The sequence below is a fragment of the Scyliorhinus torazame genome, chromosome 4 (assembly GCF_047496885.1).
Source record: "Scyliorhinus torazame isolate Kashiwa2021f chromosome 4, sScyTor2.1, whole genome shotgun sequence".
Taxonomy (NCBI): Eukaryota; Metazoa; Chordata; class Chondrichthyes; order Carcharhiniformes; family Scyliorhinidae; genus Scyliorhinus; species Scyliorhinus torazame.
This window is the reverse complement of record NC_092710.1, coordinates 141423155-141446887: the sequence shown is the minus strand read 5'-3', so window position 1 is coordinate 141446887 and position 23733 is coordinate 141423155. Positions and strand designations below refer to the sequence as shown.

General features: G+C 47.8%; 1 protein-coding gene across 11 annotated transcripts in view; it reads left to right on the top strand.

The window, feature by feature from the left end:
- Positions 1 to 23733, top strand: part of LOC140410506 (myelin transcription factor 1-like protein) — a 676895-nt gene that overhangs the window by 392044 nt on the left and 261118 nt on the right. For all 11 annotated transcript variants that reach the window (XM_072498671.1, XM_072498674.1, XM_072498670.1 and 8 more), the window contains 2 exons: positions 6941 to 7031; positions 8541 to 8648. In XM_072498671.1, the coding sequence (XP_072354772.1) occupies positions 6941 to 7031; positions 8541 to 8648 (199 nt within the window). The remainder of the gene's footprint in view (positions 1 to 6940; positions 7032 to 8540; positions 8649 to 23733) is intronic.

Below are 23733 nucleotides of genomic sequence, written 5' to 3'. Positions count from 1 at the left end.
CACAGCTTCCACTATGGCTTGGGCCTCCTTTTCCACTGAGGAGTGGCGGATTTCTGAAGCATGGAGGGTGCGTGAGAAAAAGGCTACGGGTCTGCCTGCTTGGTTGAGGGTGGCCGCCAGAGCCATCTCAGACGCGTCGCTCTCGACTTGGAAGGGGAGGTGTAATAACCTGCACAGGACTCATCCACCTGGGGATGATTGTTCCCCGTGTTCAATTGGACTGAGTTAACCCAGCACTAGCATAAAAGGCAGGCAGCTGTAGAGCCAGCTAAGAAGGAATGAGGACCCGGTGAAAGGGATCCGGGCCCTGTGCATGTATGATACTGGTGCTGAAATAAAGGACTTTTAAAAAGCTCGTTGGACTCCACTGGCTTTAACACAGGAGGGATTCGTCGATCGTGTGCATTGTGGCCTTTGCGATATCCGCTTTGATGCAGCTGAAGGCCTGGCGGGCCTCTGTCGACAGGGGAAAGACAGTGGACTGAATTAGCGGACGGGTCTTGTTCGCGTAGTTGGGGATAAGAGAAAAAGCCCAGGCAGCGTTTCAGGGCCTTGGAGCAGTGAGGGAGGGGGAACTCTATGAGGGGGCGCATGCGTTCAGGGTCTGGGCCTATAACTCCATTTTGCACTACGTAGCCGAGGATGGCTAGATGGTCGGTGCTAAACACGCATTTCTCCCTGTTTATGTGAGATTCAGGGCGTTTGCGGTCTGGAGGAATTTGCGGAGGTTGGCGTCATGCTCCTGCTGGTCGTGGCCGCAGATGGTGACGTTATCGAGGTACGGAAACGTGGCCCGCAAACCGTACTGGTCAACCATGGGATCCTGCTGCCAGGAAAATCTTTTGATTACTCGGGTGGATCGGAAGGGAACAGCTTCTTACCGTATCGGGATGTATAAAACTCTCCGTGCTCCCAGAGCCGATCAGGCAGTGCGTCTCATACCCGTTTATGAATACCATCGTTGTTGCCGTTTGGAGCGTTCGGGGCCGCGACTGGTCCAGGGTCACCAAAGCCAGTCGCTGTTGGACGTTTGCCACTGGCGCCGTGGGGCCGTCCATTCCGGGGTCCTTAGCCGTCAGCCAAGATGGCGGCGTCCACGGCTCGCACACAGTCGGGGGTCGACAAGATGGTGCCGCCCATTGATCGCACATGGCCGGGGAAGCACAAAATGGCGGCGCCCATCCCTCCCACATGGAGTCCGAGACCCAAGATGGTGGCACCCGTTGGCCGCACATGGATCATTGGGGGGGTTGAGGTTGGGGTCCTGGTTCTCCCCCGGAGATTGCGGCGACCCCCCGGGCCTGGCACACCGCTGCAAAGTGTCCCTTTTTGCTGCACCCTTTGCAGAGGGCTGAGCGGGCCGGGCAGCGCAGTCGGGGGTGTTTCGTTTGCCCGCAAAATTAGCAACGGGGCCTACCCAGGTGGTCTGGCGCTCTGGCAGCACAGGCCTGCCTGCCTGGATAGAGGGTGCCGGGGTGTCGGTCGCGGCGGGGGTCCACGGTGCCCAAGGGGCACTTGGGCAACGACACTTGGCTGATTTTGAGAATAGACCTTTAGATTTATCTTGCTTTTTGTAGATTGCTGCAGTTGGTTATTCATCTGTTTTTGTATACACAATAGAGACCCAAAGAGGTGACATGGGATTAGGCTATACCATGGATTTAAAGTTAAGCGAATGACAGGCATTAAAATCTTCTTGATAGCCAATGTGAGGATAAAAGGGAAGTTTTCACTTTTTCAGTCACATTATCAACAGGGGTCATTTTAATCCTAAATTTAATATCCAGAATATACAACCACATCAAAGGTGCTTTCTTTGCACTTAAATCACAAGACTCTGCCTTGTGCTGTGGTGCAGCTTTCTACCAACAGTTCAGCATCATTAAATGCCAGCACTCTCTTCATTCTGCCTTGTGTGGTTTTTAAATACTTGACACCGGTCAGTTGGTTAATACTGCACAGCCCTGTATTGGAATTAGAACTGGCTGACACAGACACTAACTCAAGAAGGCAATTCGCCCTTTGAACAACTTTGCACAACAAATATGTATTATAAGGAATCAATGACATTATGGATGATATTGCCCAGTATTGGTGCCTTTTACAATACCTGGGAATTAACAACTTTGACTGCAACCCATGCGATTTACATTGCACTGCCAGTCAATCGTTTTTTTGTTGTTGTTCGGTTTAGCTCATACCAGTTTTAGTCAGTCATCTTCTGTAGCTGATGAATTCTCTGAGCAAACTTAACATTTCCCACTGAAAGATCAACCCTGCTTTCATATTGCCACCAAAGAGTAAACCTATTCTCCGCATTGCTCCCAAAATAGTGTTTCAGTTCCATTTTATCTCTTCATATAAATTATTTCCTTCCCCATATCTCATTCTTTAGAGAGAGAATGGAATTTTCTTTGTAATGGTTAAGTTCAGAAAACCAAGGGCCCCAGTAAATGAAAAAAATGGTCCACTTCTTCTGGAGCATCTGTGGATCTTTAAATTCATGGTAAAGAAGTGGTGAATGAATTGGCTTGCAAAAGTAAAACATTTTGGAATAAATTATGGGTCATTCACTCATTCTGGGCACGGTTTAACGGTCTTGTTGCGTCCGAGATGGTGTCTGGACGAAGACGTTGAATCTCGCGAGAGGCTTCTTGCCAGATTTGCAATGCTTGAAATGCTTTGCGAGATTTAACAGAGTCTTGCGAGACATCGCAACATGGATTTTGCCCTCACTGGGTATTAGCCTTATTTGTAATGCATTTGGATGATTCTTCTGGTACCAGAGAACTAACAGCTGTGCCTGGGATACCTCACCAGGGCTTCGTTTAGTACTGGTCCACACAAATGTGGATCAGTTGTAATGGCACCTGGGGGGGAGGGGGGGGGGAGATTCTCCCAGGCTATTGAAGACCCCCGAAAGATCGGGGACAGGGCAGGGTGGTATCTGGTGCCCAGGTGGCATTACCAGGTGGGCAAGGGAACTGCTCGGGGCCGGCATTGGCGGTGGACCTTATCAGGTGGATGGGGGTGCGGGCATGTTCCTGGGGGCTTCCCCAAGATGGGGAAGGGAGATTGAGGGGATCAAAAAGGAGGGGTGGGAAGGGGGTGTGGACATCGGGGCAGCCGGACAAAAATCTGCTGATGTTAGCACTTGTCAGAAATACAAATTGCTGGGAACATTAATTTCAACATGGTCGCAACCATGCGAATTGTGAAGATTTAGGGCACAATTTAATGGCCGCGTTGCACTTAAGCAAGAGTGCGACAAGGCCGTTAAATCGCAGGAGAGGTGAAAATCGAGAATCGTGCCAGGCGCCGACCTGTTTGATTTAACCGCCCCCCATGCCCTCACCCAAGTTGGAGAAATTAGGATCCCGCCGTAGCGTTGCGAGAAACCAATAATCACCGCTTAAGCCGCCCATGGCCTGGGCTAGGCTTGTGGGGGGGGGAAGAGATGGGCATCTCGGCATCCAAGGCTCCACTATGCCAACCCCTGGACCATGTGGTCCCATTCCGGCGGCAACCCCAGTCTCAGCCCGCCTGCCCCACTGGCCACCATCATTCCCACTGACCACAGTGGCCTCTGGCTGCACAGCTGAAGGCTATTCCTAATTGGGAATTGGGAATTGGCAATCGTAGTTATGTGAGCACTTCACATATACCAAGTGGATCCCCGTGGGTAGATGTGCCATGTAGCATGTGAGGGGCCATAGCCGAGCATCCCACTCCGATCGTGATGCCTGGACACTGTGCCTGAACACTGTTTGACTGTTCCATACTTAATTTAGAAATCTCCTGATGAGTCCAATTTCTTCATGGCAATTTTGAGATAATCCTTGAGGTATGTTTGAATGATTATGAAAGCAAATATTTCTGCAGGTATTAGGTTATTAACAACCTACTAAGCAAGTAATTGAACCATTGAGACCAGAAATTTCCGAGGTTTGGTTTGTTGTCTGCACTGAATTTGCCGTCTCAGCTGGGGTGCTGCTAACAGTTGGCATCCCAGTCACTATCTGTGTTCATTCATGAGAAACTGCAACTTGAGTGAGTTACTACAAGACATCCATGTTCCCTGAACTGTACCCCTGCAGCAACTATAAACTTCAGAAGAGGAGAGAAAACAATGCCAAACAAAAAATGTCAACCAACCTCTGCCAGTCTGCCCTTCCAACCTTATCGATATGGGCCCCATATGAAATTATCTCCGCCGTGACCACCGCTTTTAACGCCCCCCGGAATGTGGAGAATGAGATCTCCTAATTCTTGTTAATACCCACATAGTTACCGATGGCCGACGCCACGTTCTCACAAAACCCGTTATCTGCGAGGAGCTTTGTGTCCATCCTCCACAGGGTGCGTCCGATCTCCAGCCACATAGCCACATAATGTGGGGCGTGGTCTGATATTACAATCATCGAGTACCCCACCCCCACCACCCCCGGGAGTAACGATTTTCCCACCAGAAACAGATCTATGCTTGAGTAGATGCAGTGCATGTGCAAGAGGAAAGGTGTATAAACCTCCACGGATCCACCCCCCCCCCCCCCCCATCTGCTCCGTGAACACTGCCAGCTCCTTCACTATCTCCAAAGTTCCAAAAGACTTGGGACTCGACCTATCCATCCTTGGGTCTAATACACAATTGAAATCACCCCACATAATCAATCGGTGTGAATCTAGCTCTGGAATGGTTGTGAACACCTTCTTGATAAAGTCTGCGTCGTCCAAATCCAGTGCATATATCTTCACTGAAACCACCGGAGCGCCCGTCATCACCCCACTCACTATCACGTATTGCCCCCCCAGGGTCCATCAAAATATTGGCTGCTATAAGGACATCCTCTTGTTAATCAACACGGTGACCCCCCTTGACCTTCATCGCCAGCACTTTACCCCCCACCATCGCCCGCCCCCACCTCGACCGCCTATCCTGCAACCCTCCCGCCCCCCTTCAAAATTCAGCTAACCAACCCACCCATCTCCAAAAAACACCTTTCCCCTACCCCATCCCAAACAAAAAAAAACAACCTAGGCTTGTTACCTTACGCCACAAACAAAACAGAAAACATCTCCCAGGTAACCAGCCATAGCCCTCTTCCCACTTCGCTCCCATTAACTAGCATACCTGCTAACAGGGTGACCCCCACTTTGGGGGAAAAAGGACAGAAGCAAACAAGAAAAAAAACACCCCCTTTTCCCAATCCCTCTTCCAAAAATTGCACATACTGGGAAGAAAGAACCCATACTCCCCCTTCGATGAAACAAGCAACCACATACAACTATGGAAAAGAAAAAATGGGAAAAAAATAATAGCAAAAACACAGAAAGAGACAAGGATAAAATTCAAAACTTCATAACATCCAACAAATACAATCATATCTCTCCCAGCCCATTTTCCTCACAAATACATTTGCCTCCTCCAGCAAATTAAAATAATGGTCTCTGTCCTTGAGTGTGACCCACAATCGAGCCAGATTCACCACTCTGAACTGCACCTTGCTCTTGTAGAGTGCCGCCTTGTCCTTGTTGTACCCACCTCATCGTTTTGCCAGTTCTGCCCCACTATCTTGATAAATTCAGATGAGAGGGCCCTCCTAACTATTGTCGCGCATGGCCTTCGCCCACTTTAAAACCCTCTGCTGGTCCAGATACCTATGGAGACGGACTGTGACTGCCTGCAGTGGTTCCCCGGATTTGAACTTCTGTCGCAATGACCAATGGGCCAAGTCCACCTCGAGAGGATTAGCAAATACCCCCTCCCACACCAACTTCTCGAACACCTTCACCACATACTCTGTGGAGTTCGCACCTTCAATGCCCAACAATCCTCAGGTTCTGGCACCTGGACCAGTTCTCCTGGCCTTCCACCTAGGCCTTCAATACCTTTTGGGCTTCCGCCAACAACGCCACACTTCTGCCTCCAAAGAGGCAATCCTCTCACTGTGGTCTGAGACTACCTCCTCCACCTGCTGAATTGTCGTGCCCTGTGATTCCAATCGCTGCTCCACCCTATCCAAGGTCACACGAATGGGAAACCCACGCAGACACCGGGAGAACATGCAGCATCTACACAGATAGTGATCCAAGTTGGGAATCGAACATAGGTCCCTGGTGCTGTGAAGCAACAGTCCTAACCACTGTGCTACCATGCAAGAAGCAACCTCCATGACCTGGCCAACTGAATGATTGGTAATCTCTTCATCATTGTTCATATTGTTCAAAAGTACTGGTACTCAACTGATTTTTGCTTGGTAGTAAATGTTCCTTGCTTCGCTTGCAACAGAACTAATGATTCCCAGTGAAAGCACTTTTAATATGGTGAGAGAGGATCACAATTAAGACAGTGACATCAAGAATATTCAGAATATCTGTAAGGGATGCTTCTTTTTGTTTTCCCGATTGATAAGCTGCGTTTATCCATGTATCATGGACGAATAATGAAGGTAGCCATAGATAGCCATTAGGCATTAAGTATCCTTGAGATGCTCATTGGTCGTCATTTTAGCGATGATATGGACCATAATTCCTTCCAAGTTGATCTCACTATACAATTATATTATTTCACCTTATTTCAAATAACAATCTGTACTTTTAAAGGCATGCATTTTGCTTTTTTGTATGTGCGTTGTAGCTCCATCCTGATTTATCTGTAGCATGATACAAAGAAAATTGCTTCAATCTGAGCTGACCTAATTGGGAATGACATTTTGGCTATTAAAGAACTACAGATGACTCTGCCTTTCTGAATGTTTCAGCCTGATGCTGTTATTTTATGGTAAATAAAATATCTAATGGAAACCTAAATGCGGTCTTTCCTCTATTAATAGCATGTGTAATCATACTGGGTTGGAGGTCTGATCTTATTCCCTCTCTTGCCTGTGTTTTCTTCTGTGTTCATTCTTTACTAATAGCTTCCAATCTTTTTTCTGTCAAGTTCTTGCCATGCATGAAAATGTGCTTAAGTGTCCTACACCAGGCTGCACTGGGCGAGGCCATGTAAATAGCAACAGGAATTCTCATAGAAGGTAAGCAAGGATTTTACTACGCTATAGTAGCAGCTGAAAAAACCTGGGTGGGCAATATTCATACATTCAAAAATTGGTTACTTGACATTCCCTACCCCTCCCACTCTGAGTACCACCAATCATCAATTATCTAAATAGCAGGAACATTTTGCTGTTTAGTCTGTTAATATTAGATAATAAAGGCTTGTAAAAATCTCAGGATAATATTTTGTCAATTTAAATATTATTCAACTGAGCCGGACAATCTCTCCTTTGAAATCAGTACATAAGTCAGTCAGTGTGTAACTGGCAGTATGCTGCATATACATATTATTCTGGTGCTGGTAGGAGATAGGAGAGAAGCTATAATCCATTCTCAACAGAGGTAGATTATTGCAGCACTTTCCAAAAAGCCCAGGACTTTTGAGAAATGCTGCAATTACCCATCGAGACTGTTTGAAAGACAGAAGAATGGAATGAGTAATAGATTAGTTACCCTCATACAGTTCAGTTGCTCTAAAGATCATGCTGTTAAGGAGTCTACCCTAGCCATTTGAAGACCAGTTCTTCATGAACACTCTCTGGTTCCAGAAATAATCAAATACAATTCCAGATTTCTGGGGCTGGATTCTCCGCCCCGCCACGCCACATTTCTGCCTCAACCCGCCCGGCTGGATTCTCCGTTACGCCGGCCGGTCAATGGGGTTTCCCATTGTGGGGAGCCCCACGCCGTCGGGAAACCCCCGGGCTCTGGCAAAACGGAGAATCCCTGATATTTTCACCGATTCCAACAACGACCATACCCACGTGCTCTTTCCTTTTCCTCTCTCCCATCACTCTCACCAAGGCCTTGGCACTAGAAACAATACCACAAACAATGCCCAGCAAGAGCATTTGATGCATGGTCATGAAATGGAAAGTTCTATTTTCCTATTTGGCATTAACATACTGAGAACTAATTTTCTGATTAGAATCTTCTTCTTTATGGCTGACAGCTATTCATTCTGCAAAACAATAACTAAAACCACTAGCTATGGACTTATTTTGTCAAATCTTATCATTTCCTTTTCACCTCTCTTGTCTGGATCGACGGCCAGTGGTCTTCTTAGCAAACATTTTTTTACAATTTATGAATGATAAATGAAATATATTTACATTTGAAATAATGCTATCAGGCTGATTTTTTAATACAAAACCGAAGGTTATGAGAACCAAAGATTATGAGAAAATTTAAAGGTGCACTGGGAATAACTGTTATATTTCAAAATAAAGCATTTTGGCGGGAAAAAAACTGAAGAAATAAGGGTTCGATGCAAAGCTGCATGGTTGCTTTCATCTACAAAGTTTCTATTTATAAGCACTTAAGTGTAAGAGTTACTATTGTGCTGCAGTTTATTTTATTTTCTTGTGTTTTTCCTGACATTTGTTGCAGTTCAGAAGCAGTCAGCCATGTGTTCCCAATTTCTTCATGCTTGATCTGCTACCATTCCTACCGCTGCTGGGTCTTTAATTCTTTCCCTATTCCCACAGCCTCTCTGGATGTCCCATTGCTGCTGCAGAGAAGCTGGCGAAAGCTCAAGAAAAACATCACAACAACGACGCAACAAAGTCTAACCAGGGTTCAGATCGTGTATTAAGGTAAGAGACATGTGTGCTAAATTCTGACAGTTGTTTTTCAGCTGAACGATGTTTTTTTTTCAAATAATATGGTGCTGCATTAACAGAACAGAGTTGAGCACTGACCCAAAGTAAATTTGTCTTTATCGTTCCCTCTTGGGACTTTTCCAAGCTTTTGCAGAAAGTCATCTTGATATTGATATGCAGTAGCTTTATTTACTTTACTAACCAGTTAGTTCACTCAAAATGTTTTGTGCTGGGCTGATTCATAATGAAGTTCTGTAATATCTGCATTTAGAAAGGGATTGTTCTGGTCACTATGAGTCATGGCATTGTTGATCTTGACTTGAAGATTTGCCTGATCATTGTTTCCAGAGAAATGAGGACCAGATTATGAAGGGTTTTCTGTTTATCCAGCTATCAGACCCAGGGGAAGTACATTCCTGGTGTTGGTACACTTAGCCGCTATAGCAATTCTTCCTGCCCCCCCCCCCCACCCATCTCCCATCTCTCCCCCCCCCCCCCTCACCCCCCCCCCCCCCCCCCCCCCTGTGTTAGTCACATTGGAAAATTGTCAGTTATTTAAATAATTGAACTGGAGACCTGCATTTCTAGCATTGCATGCCTCGACGTTCCCTATTTAAAATTTTCGAATGACTTTTCTTTAAACCAAAAACCATTAATGAGGATTGGATGGTATCGGACCTGATGGTATTGCTGAAGTATGTAGGGGTAGCCTGTCAGGAGAAATAGGGCTGATAAAGCACTATTTTGATTGTTTAAACTCATGAACATGGAGTGGTGATAGCCAGCTATCTTGGTGAACTTTCCACAAATTAATGACTCCGCTTGTAAGTTTGAGAGTCTGTGGTTACCTCACACTACTGATTACAGATCATGTCATAGAATTTAAGAACACACAGTGAAGTTCTTTGGCATGCGGTTTGTGTTTGATATTGCAATCAGTAAGGAAAAAAGTGGTTAGAACTGCTGTTGTACATTGGATCCGCATGATATCAAAAGAAGATCAGAGACGCAAAGATATATCTGTAGGCAATATTGGCCCTTGCATCCAGGTCACTCTGAAAGCAGTTTTACTTTGATCCACATATTTCAAAATCTGAATGCAAGTTAGGTCACCCAACCTGTGAAGAGCAATATTAATTCAATACATTGGGAGGGAGGTGGTGGAATTCTACATCTGCTTCAGAAAACGAATGAGATAATATTTTTTTATTAAGACTCAACTAAATGGTTCAAGTAAGCAGACTGCCTAAGCAATGAAAAGTCATTATATTCTGTGGAGTATTTGACCTTTCAATCAATGTCTATCCCATTCGGGCAGCACGGTAGCATTGTGGTAAGCACAATTGCTTCACAGCTCCAGGGTCTCAGGTTCGATTCCCGGCTTGGGTCACTGTCTGTGCGGAGTCTGCACATTCTCCCCGTGTCTGCGTGGGTTTCCTCCGGGTGCTCCAGTTTCCTCCCACAGTCCAAAGATGTGCAGGTTAGGTGAATTGGCCACGCTAAATTGCCCTTAGTGTCCAAAATTGCCCTTAGTGTTGGGTGGGGTTATGGAGATAGGGTGGAGGTGTGGACCTTGTGTAGGGTGCTCTTTCCAAGAGCTGGTGCAGACTCGATGGGCCGAATGGCCTCCTTCTGCACTGTAAATTCTATGATAATCCATTCCCACCCAGATATTTATCTTGGTACTTTTTAAAATAACGAATCAATGCCGCAGCGACTGTTTTTCATTGTCACCTCCCCAAAGTTATGCAGCTGAAACTAAGACCTCCTGGTGAATATTTCCCATTTTTAATGCTGTAACATTTACCATGCTTTATTTATTTTAGTCAACAACATGTGGTTATATAATTATTCATTTAACTATTTATTCATTCTTTAGGATTTTATTTACTTTTCTGACAGAAAGTTGGCTAGTCAGTACTTACCCGCAATAGTGCCTGTTTCATGCCTTTTAAGCCACTCAATTAGTCAAATACTACCCAAGTGCACTGATCCACCTCTGGAGAGTGAAGAACAGAAGGAATTCAGCAAAGCTATGATTTCGCAGATTTCACAGATATAGCCATTGCCATGGTTTGGAGGTATTTGCTCCTTAGATCTGCAATCAAATTCTCCAGGTTGAAATTACCAACCAAGAATAAATTACAATTCAAGCTTTTAAAATCAAATGATTTGTCTAATTGTGCACTTTCTGTTGAAAATTATGGTGAAATGAATGTCTTGTTTGGTTCCAGCCTTCTTTGTACCTGTAATGATTTATTTAAATGTCCAAATTTTGAGATTGTGAAGGAATGAAAAATGCAGCTGAGCACACATCTGGGCTCTTCAACAATTTACCGCTCAACTGTTTGAAATACTTTTGAGATGGATGCCGTGTAGCTGAATAAACTGATGGTATACAGAACACAGTAAGCTGTGCAAACCTAGATGATAGGTGGTTTAATCTCCAGTGGGACCTGCGCTCCCTATCAGTTACTGTAATAATTATACTAACCACGTTGTTGAACATAAACACTGCCATGTGTTTTGCTGCTGCATTGTTCAAACAACTCTAGTTCCATGGTTGAGTTAATTCCTGTCTACTCTTTTTGACACCCACCCCCATTAAAATTGCTACATTTTTCTCTGAAATGACCGAAGGAAAATGACCTCAGGAAAACAACAAAAGATTTTTCAAAACTTGTTCCTTTTTCATTCTCCAAGGATAAATGTTAACTTTTGATGATGATGTGGGGCAGATGGTATTGGATCGGCTGTTTTACTTGTTCTGTAACACTAGAGGAGAGCTCTTCCTGCACATGTGCAGATGCAGTGTCAGTGCCTGCAATGTCACCGACAGCAAAGTCCCAGGTTGCTGCCTGCATTAAATGCAGTAACTCCAAGTTAACTTGGATAGCCAAGAGAAATTCCCAGTGCAGGCACTGTGCTGCCTCAAGAACCGCTAATTGGAACAGACATTTCCAGGAATAATTTTCCAGTGTTATGATCTGGCAGGTGATAATTGCCATACAAACCAAATTCCAAAGAGTAACTTTGCCTTTTGTATTTTGACCACGAGAAGATGTGTACTGAAGTCAGAAACCACAATTCCAGTAACACTTTTGGGAATTTTAAATATTAAAATTAAAACATTTATTAACTAAAGAAAATAAAACTTATACACACAAGACTTTATTTACACAGTTAAAATTAGCCTTGCAGAACATTCCCCCCAAAAGATACCTACTTAGTTAGATTTACAAATAAACACTACTTTAAGCAATATCCCTCATTGATATTTAATATATCAAATCCAGTAATATTATCACAAGGCAAACCCACTGTTTCTGTAGGGAAGGTATGTCACACGGTTTCTCACTCACTCCCATTCTGCTGTGGAAATTCAAGAAACTTTAAACAAAATCCTGCTTTCAGAAAAAGGGACATTTCTGGGTTTGTGGAAAGCTCACTTTGCTTCTCCACAGTTCTGTTCAAGCACAAAGGACATTCCAGGAGGTCTTTCATGGCCACCCCAACACAGCTCGCCATAAGTAGCATTTTTCTGTTTCATATTGTCCTTATTCTTCTTTGAAATTTTCACAAAATACTTTAACAAAATCATGGGTGGGATTCTCTCAGCCCACGCCGGGTCGGAGAATCGCCAGGCTCGGCACGAATCGTGCAATGCCGCCCCGATGCCAGTCCGCCGATTCTCCGGTGAGCGGAGAATTGGTGCCATTGGTGCCGGATCGGCACCGGTCGGGAGCCGCTCTACGTGCCCCCCCTTGGCGATTCTCTGCCCGGGGTGGGCCGAGTGGCTACCCAAAAAAGCCCGAGTCCCGCCGGTGCCATTCACATCTGGTCTTACCCGGCGAGACCTCAGCATCCATCCTGTCGGGGGCGGCCTGGTGGGAGGGGGTCCGGGGGATCTGGGGGGCCTCCACCGTGGCCTGGCCCGCGATCAGGGCCTACCAATCGGCAGACCGGCCTCTCATGGTGTGGGCTTCTTTTGCTCCGCGCCGGCCCCTGTGGCCCTACGCCATGTTGCGCCAGGGCCGGCGCGGAGAAGGGAGCTACCGCGCATGCGCACATTCGCCGGTTGCAGTGCGCATATGTAGACCCACAGCACCCATTTGACGCCGGTATCGGCAGCTGGAGCGGCGTGGGTCGCTCCCGTGCCATGCTGGCCTCTGTAGGGCAGAGGATCGCTACACATAGCAGTCCGATGGCGCCATCGTTAAACTTTCCAGTTTTTATGACGGCGTCAAAACTCTGCCTTCAGATGGGAGAATCCCGCCCCATGTTCTTTTTATTGCCGCCACTTTCGGGTCAAATAAAATTGAATAACCTTGCTAATTTATTTCTGACTTTTTCCAAGTTGTAAACCTCTTTTACTCCCTTTTGAAATGTAACAGCTAAAAAATCCAAATCTTCCATTATCTCCTCATTTCAATTTCTACCCATGGTTTATTTACTTCCAGAAAATTCAACTTGGTTGTATTTAATTCAAGTGCATGTCTTTCATACGTTCACCCCTTTGATGTCCTAAATCATGCAGCCCAACTGTCTTCAGTTGAACTATATCAGCCACACACACATATGCCTGCTTCACAGAATAACACAATAAACAACAAAAGTATTTAAAATAATATCACATTTCTCAGCATCAGTTACCTTTTTTCACTCAGTGTTCCTGCTGGATATGTTTGTTCACTTGATTGGTGTTACAATGGTTGTAGCTTTAAATCTGGCAGGAGTTATGTGGTCAACATCACTGATCAATCAATCAGGTGTTAGGTACACCACTCAGTTATTTGGAGATGAATGACAAAATGCCGTCTCTATTGAAGAACCAGACTCATCTGATTTTCCAACAGTATCACATCTTTCTTTACTTTGAAAATGTGTGATTTACTGGTGCAACTAATTGGTGTGATGCAGGTCTTGCAGGCATGTCTGTTCCTATGGAAATATAAGAGTTTCATTACCTTTTAAAAGTGGTTAAAAGTTCACTTGCCGCCCCCTCCGGCTTTCTCCAAGGCCCCTTGCCAGTTCCTTTTTTTCAGTCATACCCACCCCTCTCTCATGGTGGGGTGTCACGGGGTGAGAGGGCAGGAGATCGAAAGCAAAGCCAGAGCAGGACCCCCTTCCCAATGACCAGTCCTCAATCAGGCACTGACTCATTCACCTGTCGTGAATGGCTCACTTGCAACATGGTTAATACCAGTGGCAGAGGGATGAAATCGTTAACTGATCATTAATTAGCCAGTTGGCCTCAATTGGCGATGGAATGAGAAGCTTGACCATGGGCATTCCTTCCCAGAACATAATTCTGGTGGAGGTGGCCAGGCAATGGGATTCATGTATGCCATCACCCCAACAAAGTAAATGCCCTTCTTGCTTCCAAGCTCGCCGCCAGTAGAGCAGAATGTCCTGCCCACTATGAACTAAACACTATTTTTGTAGCCCACTTAGAACTTTAAACCACTGAATGGAATATTCCTTTCATACTCATCACACATTGTACTCCATGTAATATACATTCCTTATAAACCAGTCCACAGTTGCTTCCAGTGGGCTTGTATTTCTATTTTGCTGAGTAGCAACTTCATTTTTGGAGTTTCCTAAATTCACTACCAGCAGTAAAGCCAATCCTGATGACTCTTCCCCTTTAGTCATGCCAGGACGGATTTCCTGGAAGCCATAGATGACTGCTGGATGTTTGATTAGAGACCATCTCCCTTCAGGCATCTGGTTGCAATAGCACAGAAGCAACCTCTTCTTTTTGCTGACCAGTCAGAAGTGCAGTCCATCAGTGATATGAGTTGACTTGCAAGGATGGTTGTAACTTTGGGCGGGATTCTCTGACCCCCAGCCGGGCCGGAGAATTTCCGGGGGGGGGCGGTGTGAATCCCGCCCCCGTCGGCTACCGAATTCTCCGGCACCGAAAATTCGGCGGGGGCGGGAATCGCGCTGCGCGGTCGCCGCCCCCCCCCCCCCAGGCGATTCTCTGGCGATTCTGGGCCGAAGCCCCGCTGCTGTCATGCCAGTCCCACCGGTGTGAATCGAACCACCTACCTTCTCGGCGGGACTAGCGGCGTGGGCGGGCTCCGGGGTTCTGTGGGGGGGGGCGCGGGGCGATCTGGCCCCGGGGGATGCCCCCACGGTGGCCTGGCCCACGATCGGAGCCCACCTATCCGTGGGCAGGCCTGTGCCGTGGGGGCACTCTTTTCCTTCCACCTCAGCCATTGCCTCTGCGATGGCCGGTGCGGAAGTAACCCCCCCCCCCCGCGCATGCGCAGGATGACGTCAGCAGCCGCCGACGCTCCCACGCATGCGCGGCCTTCCACCGACTGGCGAGGTCCCTTCAGCCCCGGCTGGCATGGCGCCAAAGGCCTTTCCCACCAGCCGGCGGCGCGCCAACCACTCTGGCGCGGGGTTAGACCCTCAAGGTGAAGGCTTGGCCCCTAAAGGTGCGGATTTCCGCCCCTTTGGGGCGGCCCGACGCCGGAGTGGTTCCCGCCACTCCATCCCACCAGGATCCCCCGCCCCGCCGGGTAGGGGAGAATCACGGCCCTTATCTCAAAATGACTTCCTCTGCCCGCTTCCCCATGACAACAATATATACATTAGCCTTGCAACCGGATAGCATTGCAGATTAGTTATTCTTGGCCCCAGCTCTCTTTCACCTGAACAGGAAATGGCCAGTTTAAAACATAACTGTTTATAACCCAATACTTTCAACACCTTTCTGGGACTTTGGCAGATTTAGAGTCTTTAGTTTTAAACACAGAGGCTGCTGTCATTGTCTCCAAGTATAAATACCTTGCATGTTCTTGCTAGTGAAACAATATAAACCTTCCTTTGATCACTACCAATCAAATCACCCAAGCTTACTGTTGGACAGAATTCAGAACAGCCCCATTAATTTTACCCCAAGTTTAAAAATACTGCTCTCAAACAATTCTACAAGCATCATTATAATTATAAATCCAAATCCAAATCCACCACTCTGTAACTCTACACATTGGTGTCCAAACTCAAAACACTAGTTAAAGTCTGTTCTGTGCAACTAAGTAACACACTGAACAAAAGAAGGGGCCTATGTTCCTTTACAGTCATGTCCGAGTCTCAAAGGCTTGTCTCAGCGTATTAGCGAGAGGCAGCATGGTTTTGTGAAGGGGAGGCCTTGTCTCACTAACTTGATAGAGTTTTCCAAAGAGGTCACAAAGATGATTGATGCAGGTAGGGCAGTGGATGTTGTCTATATGACTTCAGTAAGGCCTTTGACAAGGTCCCTCATGGTAGACTGGTACAAAAGGTGAAGTCACACGGGATCAGGGGTGAGCTGGCAAGATGAATACAGAACTGGCTAGGTCATAGAAGGCAGAGAGTAGCAAGAGGAGGTGCTTTTCCAATTGGAGGGCTGTGACTAGTGATGTTCCACAGGGATCATTGCTGAGACCTTTGCTGTTCGTAGTATATATAAATGATTGGAAGAAAATGTAACTGGTCTGGTTAGTAAGTTTGCAGATGACACAAAGGTGGAATTGCGGATAGCGATGAGGACTGTCAGAGGATACAGTAGGATTTAGATTGTTTGGAGACTTGGGCGGAGAGATGGCAGATAGAGTTTAATCGAGACAAATGTGAGGTAATGCATTTTGGAAGGTCTAATGCAGGTAGGGAATATACAGTGAATGGTAGAACCCTCAAGAGTATTGAAAGTCAGAGAGATCTAAGTGTACAGGTCCACAGGTCACTGAAAGGGGCAACACAGGTGGAGAAGGTAGTCAAGAAGGCATACAGCATGCTTGCCTTCATTGGTCAGTGCATTGAGTATAAGAATTGGCAAGTTATGTTGCAGCTGCATAGAACCTTAGTTAGGCCACACTTAGAGTGTAGTGTTCAATTCTGGTTGCCACACTACCAGAAGGATGTGGAGGCTTTAGAGAGGGTGCAGAAGAGATTTACCAGAATGTTGCCTGGTATGGGGGGCATTAGCTATGAGGAGAGGTTGAATAAACTCGGTTTGTTCTCACTGGAACGACGGAGGTTGAGGGGTGACCTGATAGAGGTCCACAAAATTATGAGGGGCATAGACAGAGTGGATAGTCAGAGGCTTTTTCCCAGGGTAGAGAGGTCAATTACTAGGGGGCATAGGTTTAAGGTGCGAGGGGCAAGATTTAGAGGAGATGTACGAGGCAGGTTTTTTACACAGAGGGTAGTGGGTGCCTGGAACTCAGTGCCGGAGGAGGTGGTGGAAGCAGGGACGATAGTGACATTTAAGGGGCACCTTGACAAATACATGAATAGGATGGGAATAGAGGGATACGGACCCAGGAAGTGTAGAAGATTTTAGTTTAGACGGGCAGCATGGTCGGCGCAGGCTTGGAGGGCTGAAGGGCCTGTTCCTGTGCTGCACTTTTCTTTGTTCTTTGTTCAGGAGCTTTCTCAATCTCTTGCATCAAATAAAATAAACCCAGCAGCTCATTATTGCAGAGATGTAGGGCTGGATTCTTCACCTTGCAACGGCAGGATGATAAATTGCGATTTGGCGGAGAATCAGATGTTATGCGAAAATCGAGGTTGGCGTCCGGCGCCAATTCCAGCACCATGCTCCGATCGCTCCCTGCGGCACAGATTTACTGGGGCGGTGGCAACCTGGGTCAGTAGGAGTAGTGGGGAATGACTTGGTGACAGGTCCATGGACTCGGGGTGTACCCTTCGGGATCGGGGTCTACCCCTCGGGATCGGGGTGGCCTGTCTCAGACCGTCATTGCTACAGTCTGTGTTATAAACGCCTTTGGTGCAAGTTACAGGCCGCTGACTGTTCACTCTGCTGACTGCTCACTTTGTCGTATAAATGTTTAGAGATCCTCTGGTCACTTGGGAGCCCACCTAGGCCGTCCCTCTGGAAACCCTCATATCCCAGCGTGGCTAACTCAAATCAGTCTCACACCAGTTGCTGGCACTCCTCAGTCCACCCACCAGAAGTGCAGTCCCAATGCAAGGTAAGCAGGAGAATAGCAGAGCTTACCCCAAACAAAGGACACATGCATCCTGGCCTTTGGCACCCTCCCTCCACACTGGTATTCACCCACACTTGTCATTTTTGGGGGCCTTTGGGGAGTTTCTCCCCGGTCTAGCCCACACTTAGAAATTCTTTCAGCAGCGGGTAGCTGAACTTGCTGGTGAGACCGGCTCCTCAGAGCTTGGGCCACCATTTTGAAAGGGTGTCCTGATCTCCAAGTGAATTGAGGGTCCCCACACCCCTCCTCTCACAGGCAATGTCACCCCCCATACACACATGGGCATTACCCCACACCCCTCCAAGTGAGGAGGAAACCCTGCTATTGGGTATCCCCTTCTGCCCCCCATTTTATGGCACCCCTTCACCCTCCCAACCTTTAGGACGTCCATTCGTACCCGCCCTTCAACTCCCAACCTTTATACTCCCCTCATCCCCACTTTCATGGACATGGCTGTGCCACACGGGCACCCAGGCACTGCCACCCCAGTGGGCACCTTGGCAGTGCCTGGGTGCAGTGCAAAGGTGCCGGGTGGCAGAGTGAGAGACAGGGTGCTACCATGTCCTGGTACCCAACAACAAGCGGTCTCCAGTGGCCTGAGAGACCCTACCAGATACCATTATGCCTGGTCCACGTTTGTGGACCAGTGCTAACCAGTGCCCGTGTGATCTCTCGCTGGGGAGTCAGTTAGTTCCCGGAAGCCGTTAGATTAGATTTATATTTCGCTAATGAGATGGAAATTGATCTTAACTGGTGTCAGTTGATGCCTCGTCACGTTTGGGTGGAATCCGGAACCCGCCACTGGGAGCGGGCCAGATAGAGCACGAACTGATTCGCGCCCGACGTGGATCCCGTTTTTGGCCAACCCCACTATTTAACAGGGGCGCCTGGATCCGTACCGGGCGCATCGCAGCTGTTAAGACATGCCCTTAGTTTCCCATCAGGAAATCCTGTTCATAATTTATATGTGTGCGCATGCACTCTGATTGGCGGATGGGGTTGGAAACTGGAGGTAGATAGACCAAATACATAAATCTGGCTGTGATGTACTCAACACAGAAATAGTTTGCCCATGGTATCAGCCTTTTGGTTATCAATAACATGTATACTGCACAGGGTCAACGCGTTGAAGCAAAAAACAAGATACATGGGTTAAATTTTCACTTTGAGCTTCATTATCTGATTAGTAATCTGATGGAAAGATCATTAACCCATGATTGAATCCATCCAATTTTAATCCCATTTAAATCAACAGGAAAAAAACTCAGTAAGGTTCTCCAACATGCAAGTGATACAGACTACAGATAACCATATCCCCGGGCCCACCCCTCCAGGTGTGAAGATACAATTTCTTCCCCACACATACATTGTCCTCCTATGAATGAAGTACATCAGAGACCAGCAGTGTTTTAAACTGCTGCTATCTCAAAGCTATTATGCTATTTAGACCTTGGGAACTGACTTTTAAATGCTGAATGCTCAGACTATTTTAGCAACTCGAGAACAAAGTTTCTAAGAGATATATACACAGGGACAATTCTGGAGCCCCAAGTGGATTTCTCGTGCACGTTTTGAAACATTTATCTCAGTTATCTCAAATATTGCTGGAAATGCTTAACCATATTAGAGGATGGAATCTGTCATGTTCAACCAGTGTTTCAAGAAGTTACACTGGGAAAAAACCCCATAATGGCATAAATAGAATATTGGCTAGCTAAGAGGAAACAGACTCAAATGGGTCACTTTCTGGTTGGCAGGATGTGACAAAATGGAGCCTCAACTTTTTACAAATTAAATAAATGACTTGGATAAAATGACCAAAGGTATGGTTGCTCAATTTACTGATGACATAAAAATTGGTTGGAATAATAAGATGTGAAGAGGACACAAAGAGGATACAAGGGTATATAGATAGGTTAAATGAGTGGGCTAAGATCTGGCAAATGGAGTACAATGTGGGGAAGTGGGAAATTATCCATTTTGGCAGAATGTTTTTAAAAAAAGAATATTATCTAAACCGTGAGAGATTGCTGAGTTCTGAGATGTAGGGGGATCTAGATGTCCTACCGCATGAATTGCAAAAGGTTACTATTCAGGTGCAGCAATTAATTAGGAAAGCTAATAGGATGTTATCATGTATTGTGAGGGGTTTTGATTATAAAGATAGAAAGGTTATGCTTCCGTTACACAGAGCATTGGTGGGACCATATCTGGAGTTTTGTGTACAGTATTAGTCTCCTTATTTAAGGAAGATGTAAATGTGATGGAAGCAGTTCAGGCCAATACCCGGATTGGGCAGGTCATCTTATGACAAATGATCGGACAAGCTCGGCTTGTATCCATCACATAAGAGATGACTTGATTAAAACATATAAGATTCTGAGGAGTCTTGAGGGGATTGATGTGAAGAGGATGTCTCCTCTTGCGGAAGAATCAAGTATTAGGGGCCACTGTTTAAAAATAAGGCGTGTATTTAGGGCAGAGTTGAGGAGAAAGGGGTTGTCAATTTTTGAATATTTTAAGATAGAGTGAGATAGTCTTTCACCCCCATGATTATTGAATAATCTATCAGTGGAGATAGGAGTGTGGGGTGGAGCCATGATGCCCCCACTCCTCCAGCAGGAATTATCGACGGTGAGGTTTGCTTGTGGTGTTTAAAATTGGGAAACAGGCGCTCTGGTTGCTGAAGGAGAAAGAGACGTGGTACGAAAAGTGTCCAACATTGCTATAGTGTGCAGACCATTATGCAGCATGGGAGCATAGTGGTTAGCACAAATGCTTCACAGCTCCAGGGCCCCAGGTTCGATACCCAACTTGGGTCACTGCCTGTGCGGAGTCTGCACGTTCTCCCCGTGTGTGCGTGGGTTTCCTCCGGGTGCTCCGGTTTCCTCCCACAGTCCAAAGATGTGCAGGTTAGGTGGATTGGCCATGCTAAATTGTCCTCAGTGTCCAAAATTGCCCTTAGTGTTGGGTGGGGTAACTGGGTTATGGGGATAGGGTGGAGGTGTGGTCTTGGGTAGGGTGCTCTTTCCAAGAGCTGGTGCAGACTCGATGGGCCGAATGGCCTCCTTCTACACTGTAAATTCCATGATTCTATGACAGTTGTGCTGCTGGCGCGGGCTTCTGCCAGGTCCGGGGGGAGTAGCAGGAGGCGGCCAGGAGCTGGGCCATGGGGTCAGGGTGGGCAGGCATAGACCACCATTGCCACAGCCTGCAGGGCAGCCTGTGGCTGCCATTCGCTGACTGCCCTCTGTGAACTGAGCGCCACTGGTCGTATGGTGCCTCCCCAGGCCACCCCACTAGGCACCCTCAGCTGACCCATAAATCGGATGGGCGTGCTCCAGCGCACCAGTGTCATCGTCTTGGCTGAGATGTGCATGTGTGGGGAATGGAGTGCGTATATGCAGCTCCTGCCTCTCCGCTCTCGAGTGCCAATTCCAACCCTGGCCACTCACACGCCAGAGATCTTTGGAATTGTACTAGTTCCATGTGGTCCAGTTCTAGCCCATTAGGAGGTCCTGAATTGCCCCAGGATTCCATGATCACCAAACTAAAAGGCTATGAGAGTGTCCCCAGACTTATGCCCATGCAGACCCTGGCTGTTGGAAGGAATGTTCTTCCTTCTCCCCCGTGGGTTACCCCTCGTCGCCATGCTCGACAATGATTCATCAATGAAGGGTCAAGAAGCCGATTAGGCAACTGGCTCCCCCTTGTGGTAGGCGAGCCACACCTGATGCATGTGAAGACTGCAATTTGTATGTCAACTTCATCCATAAAGGGCACCTCATTTGCTGTGGATAAAACAAGGGTCTTCAGCCCTCATGAGGCTTGAAACCTCTCTTTGTCAGAATCCCCCATTCTGCCCTTGCAGCCTGGCATCTCATTGAACCTGTGGATTCACCTGCTCCCACCCACTTTACATCTGCCACAATGGAAGGGCAATCCCTCAGCTGTGACATCGACACAAGCCAAGCAAGGAGGCCACGGGAAGCACTGCCCGTGCTCCAGTCGCCAGGCCCCTTTAACCTTCAAGGCTCACAGCCATGAAAGGCTGCTAAGGCTCACAAGTGACCCTACCTGCCAAGATTTTAAGACAAAACCCTTTCTCCCGGCCTAGAGTTGCACTTATCTGGGTCCCTCGCCTCGTCTCCAGTGCCCACTCTCCACCCTCTGCAGGGTGATAGAGACCTGGGCATTCACCTTAGGTATCCCCATCGGAAGTGAGGTCGCCAGGCAGTAAACCGCGCCGGTGTGACACCACGTCAGCAGTCGATAAATATTCAGTGAGGGGAGGGAGTGCCGATGGGAGGGCTCGGTAATAAGATGCTAAAATATTGAAATGAAGTTCACAACTTTCAGTGGCGGGATTCTCGTTTTCTCCTGGACAATCGGAAAACACAGGGCGCAATTCTCCCATCGGGAGACTAAGTCCCGACGCCGCAGTGAAAATCCCTATTCTCCCGCCCCCGGGGGGGGGGCTAGGAGCAGCGCCACGTCATTTACGTGCGCCGTGCCTTGGCGCCGTGTAAAAGCGGCGCCGTGTAAATGACACGACCGGCGCTGCGTAAAGAATGTCACCCGTGCATGCGCGGGTTGGCTGGCGCCAACCCATGCATGCGCGGTTGCCGTCCTCCCCACGGCCGCCCTGCAAGAAGATGTCGGATGGATCTTGCGGGGCGGCGGAAGAAAGGAGGTCCTCCTTCAGAGAGGCCGGCCCGCCGATCGGTGGGCACCGATCGCGGGCCAGACCCCTTTTGAGACCCCCCCCCCGCGCAGGAACCCCCCCCCCCACAGCGTTCCCATGCTGTTCCCGCCGGCAGCGACCAGGTGTGGATGGCGCCGGGAGGAACTTGTCGTGTTGGGCAGGCCGCTCGGCCCATCCGGGCCAGAGAATCGCCGCTCACCCATTACCAACGGCAAGCGGCGATTCTCCCAGTGGCCAGCCGTGATACTCGCCGCGCCGGTTTGGAGGGGGTGGGAGAATTGTGTGTGGGCGTCGGGGCGGGGCAAACGCGGCGCCCGGGCGATTCTCCCACCGGCGTGGGGGGGTGGGGGGAGAATTCCGCCCACAATCTCACCGGTGAGAATGATATTTCCTGATTCTCGCCGTATTTTGCGTCAGCATCGCTGTTCTTGCTGACAGCTAACCCGAGCTGAAAATCACCCCCTCAGTTTGAATGTGTGGAAACATGTGGGGAACATGTATGCAGATTCCGGGGGCGTCATTCTCCGCCGGCGGGAGTCTCCGTTTTGCCGGCGCCCGGGGGTTTCCCGACGGCGTGGGGCTGCCCCACAATGGGAAACCCCATTGACCGGCCGGTGTTACGGAGACTCCCGCCGGCCGGTCGGGGCAGAAATGTGGCGGGGCGGGTAGGAGAATTTCGCCCCTGATGTGTGTCTGGCAGGTGGGGTTCTCTGCTTGTAATGCATGAATTGGCTCTAACTCTGTTCTATCAACTACACCTGAGTGAGGTGAGGTCTGATTCAGTTGATAAGTACTATTCAGGAATCAATATTAATTTTAAATTCAATTAATTGATATTTAGTCAGCTGGATATTTGTTTTTCAATGCATACGTTCCCATTTCACTAATTACTGCCTCTGAATGTATTGTGCTTTGAGATAGAACATAGAACATACAGTGCTGAAGGAGGCCATTTGGCCCATCGAGCCTGCACTGACCCACTGAAGCCCTCACTTCCACCCTATCCCCATAACCCTATAACCCCTCCTAACTTTTTTTTGGACACTAAGGACAATTTATCATGGCCAATCCACCTAACCTGCACGTCTTTGGACTTAGGGAGGAAACCGGAGCACCGGCGGAAACCCACGCTGACATGGGGAGAACGTGCAGACTCCACACAGACAGTGACCCAAGCCGGAAATCAAACCTGGGACCCTGGCGCTGTGAAGCCACAGTGCTACCCACTTGTGAAACAGTGCTTCCCACTGTGCTACTGTGCTGCCCGATGTTATAAGACCATAATAAATAGGAATGGGAATAGGCCATTCGGCCCCTTGAGCCTGTTCCACCATTCAATTGGATCATGGCTGATCCGACATTC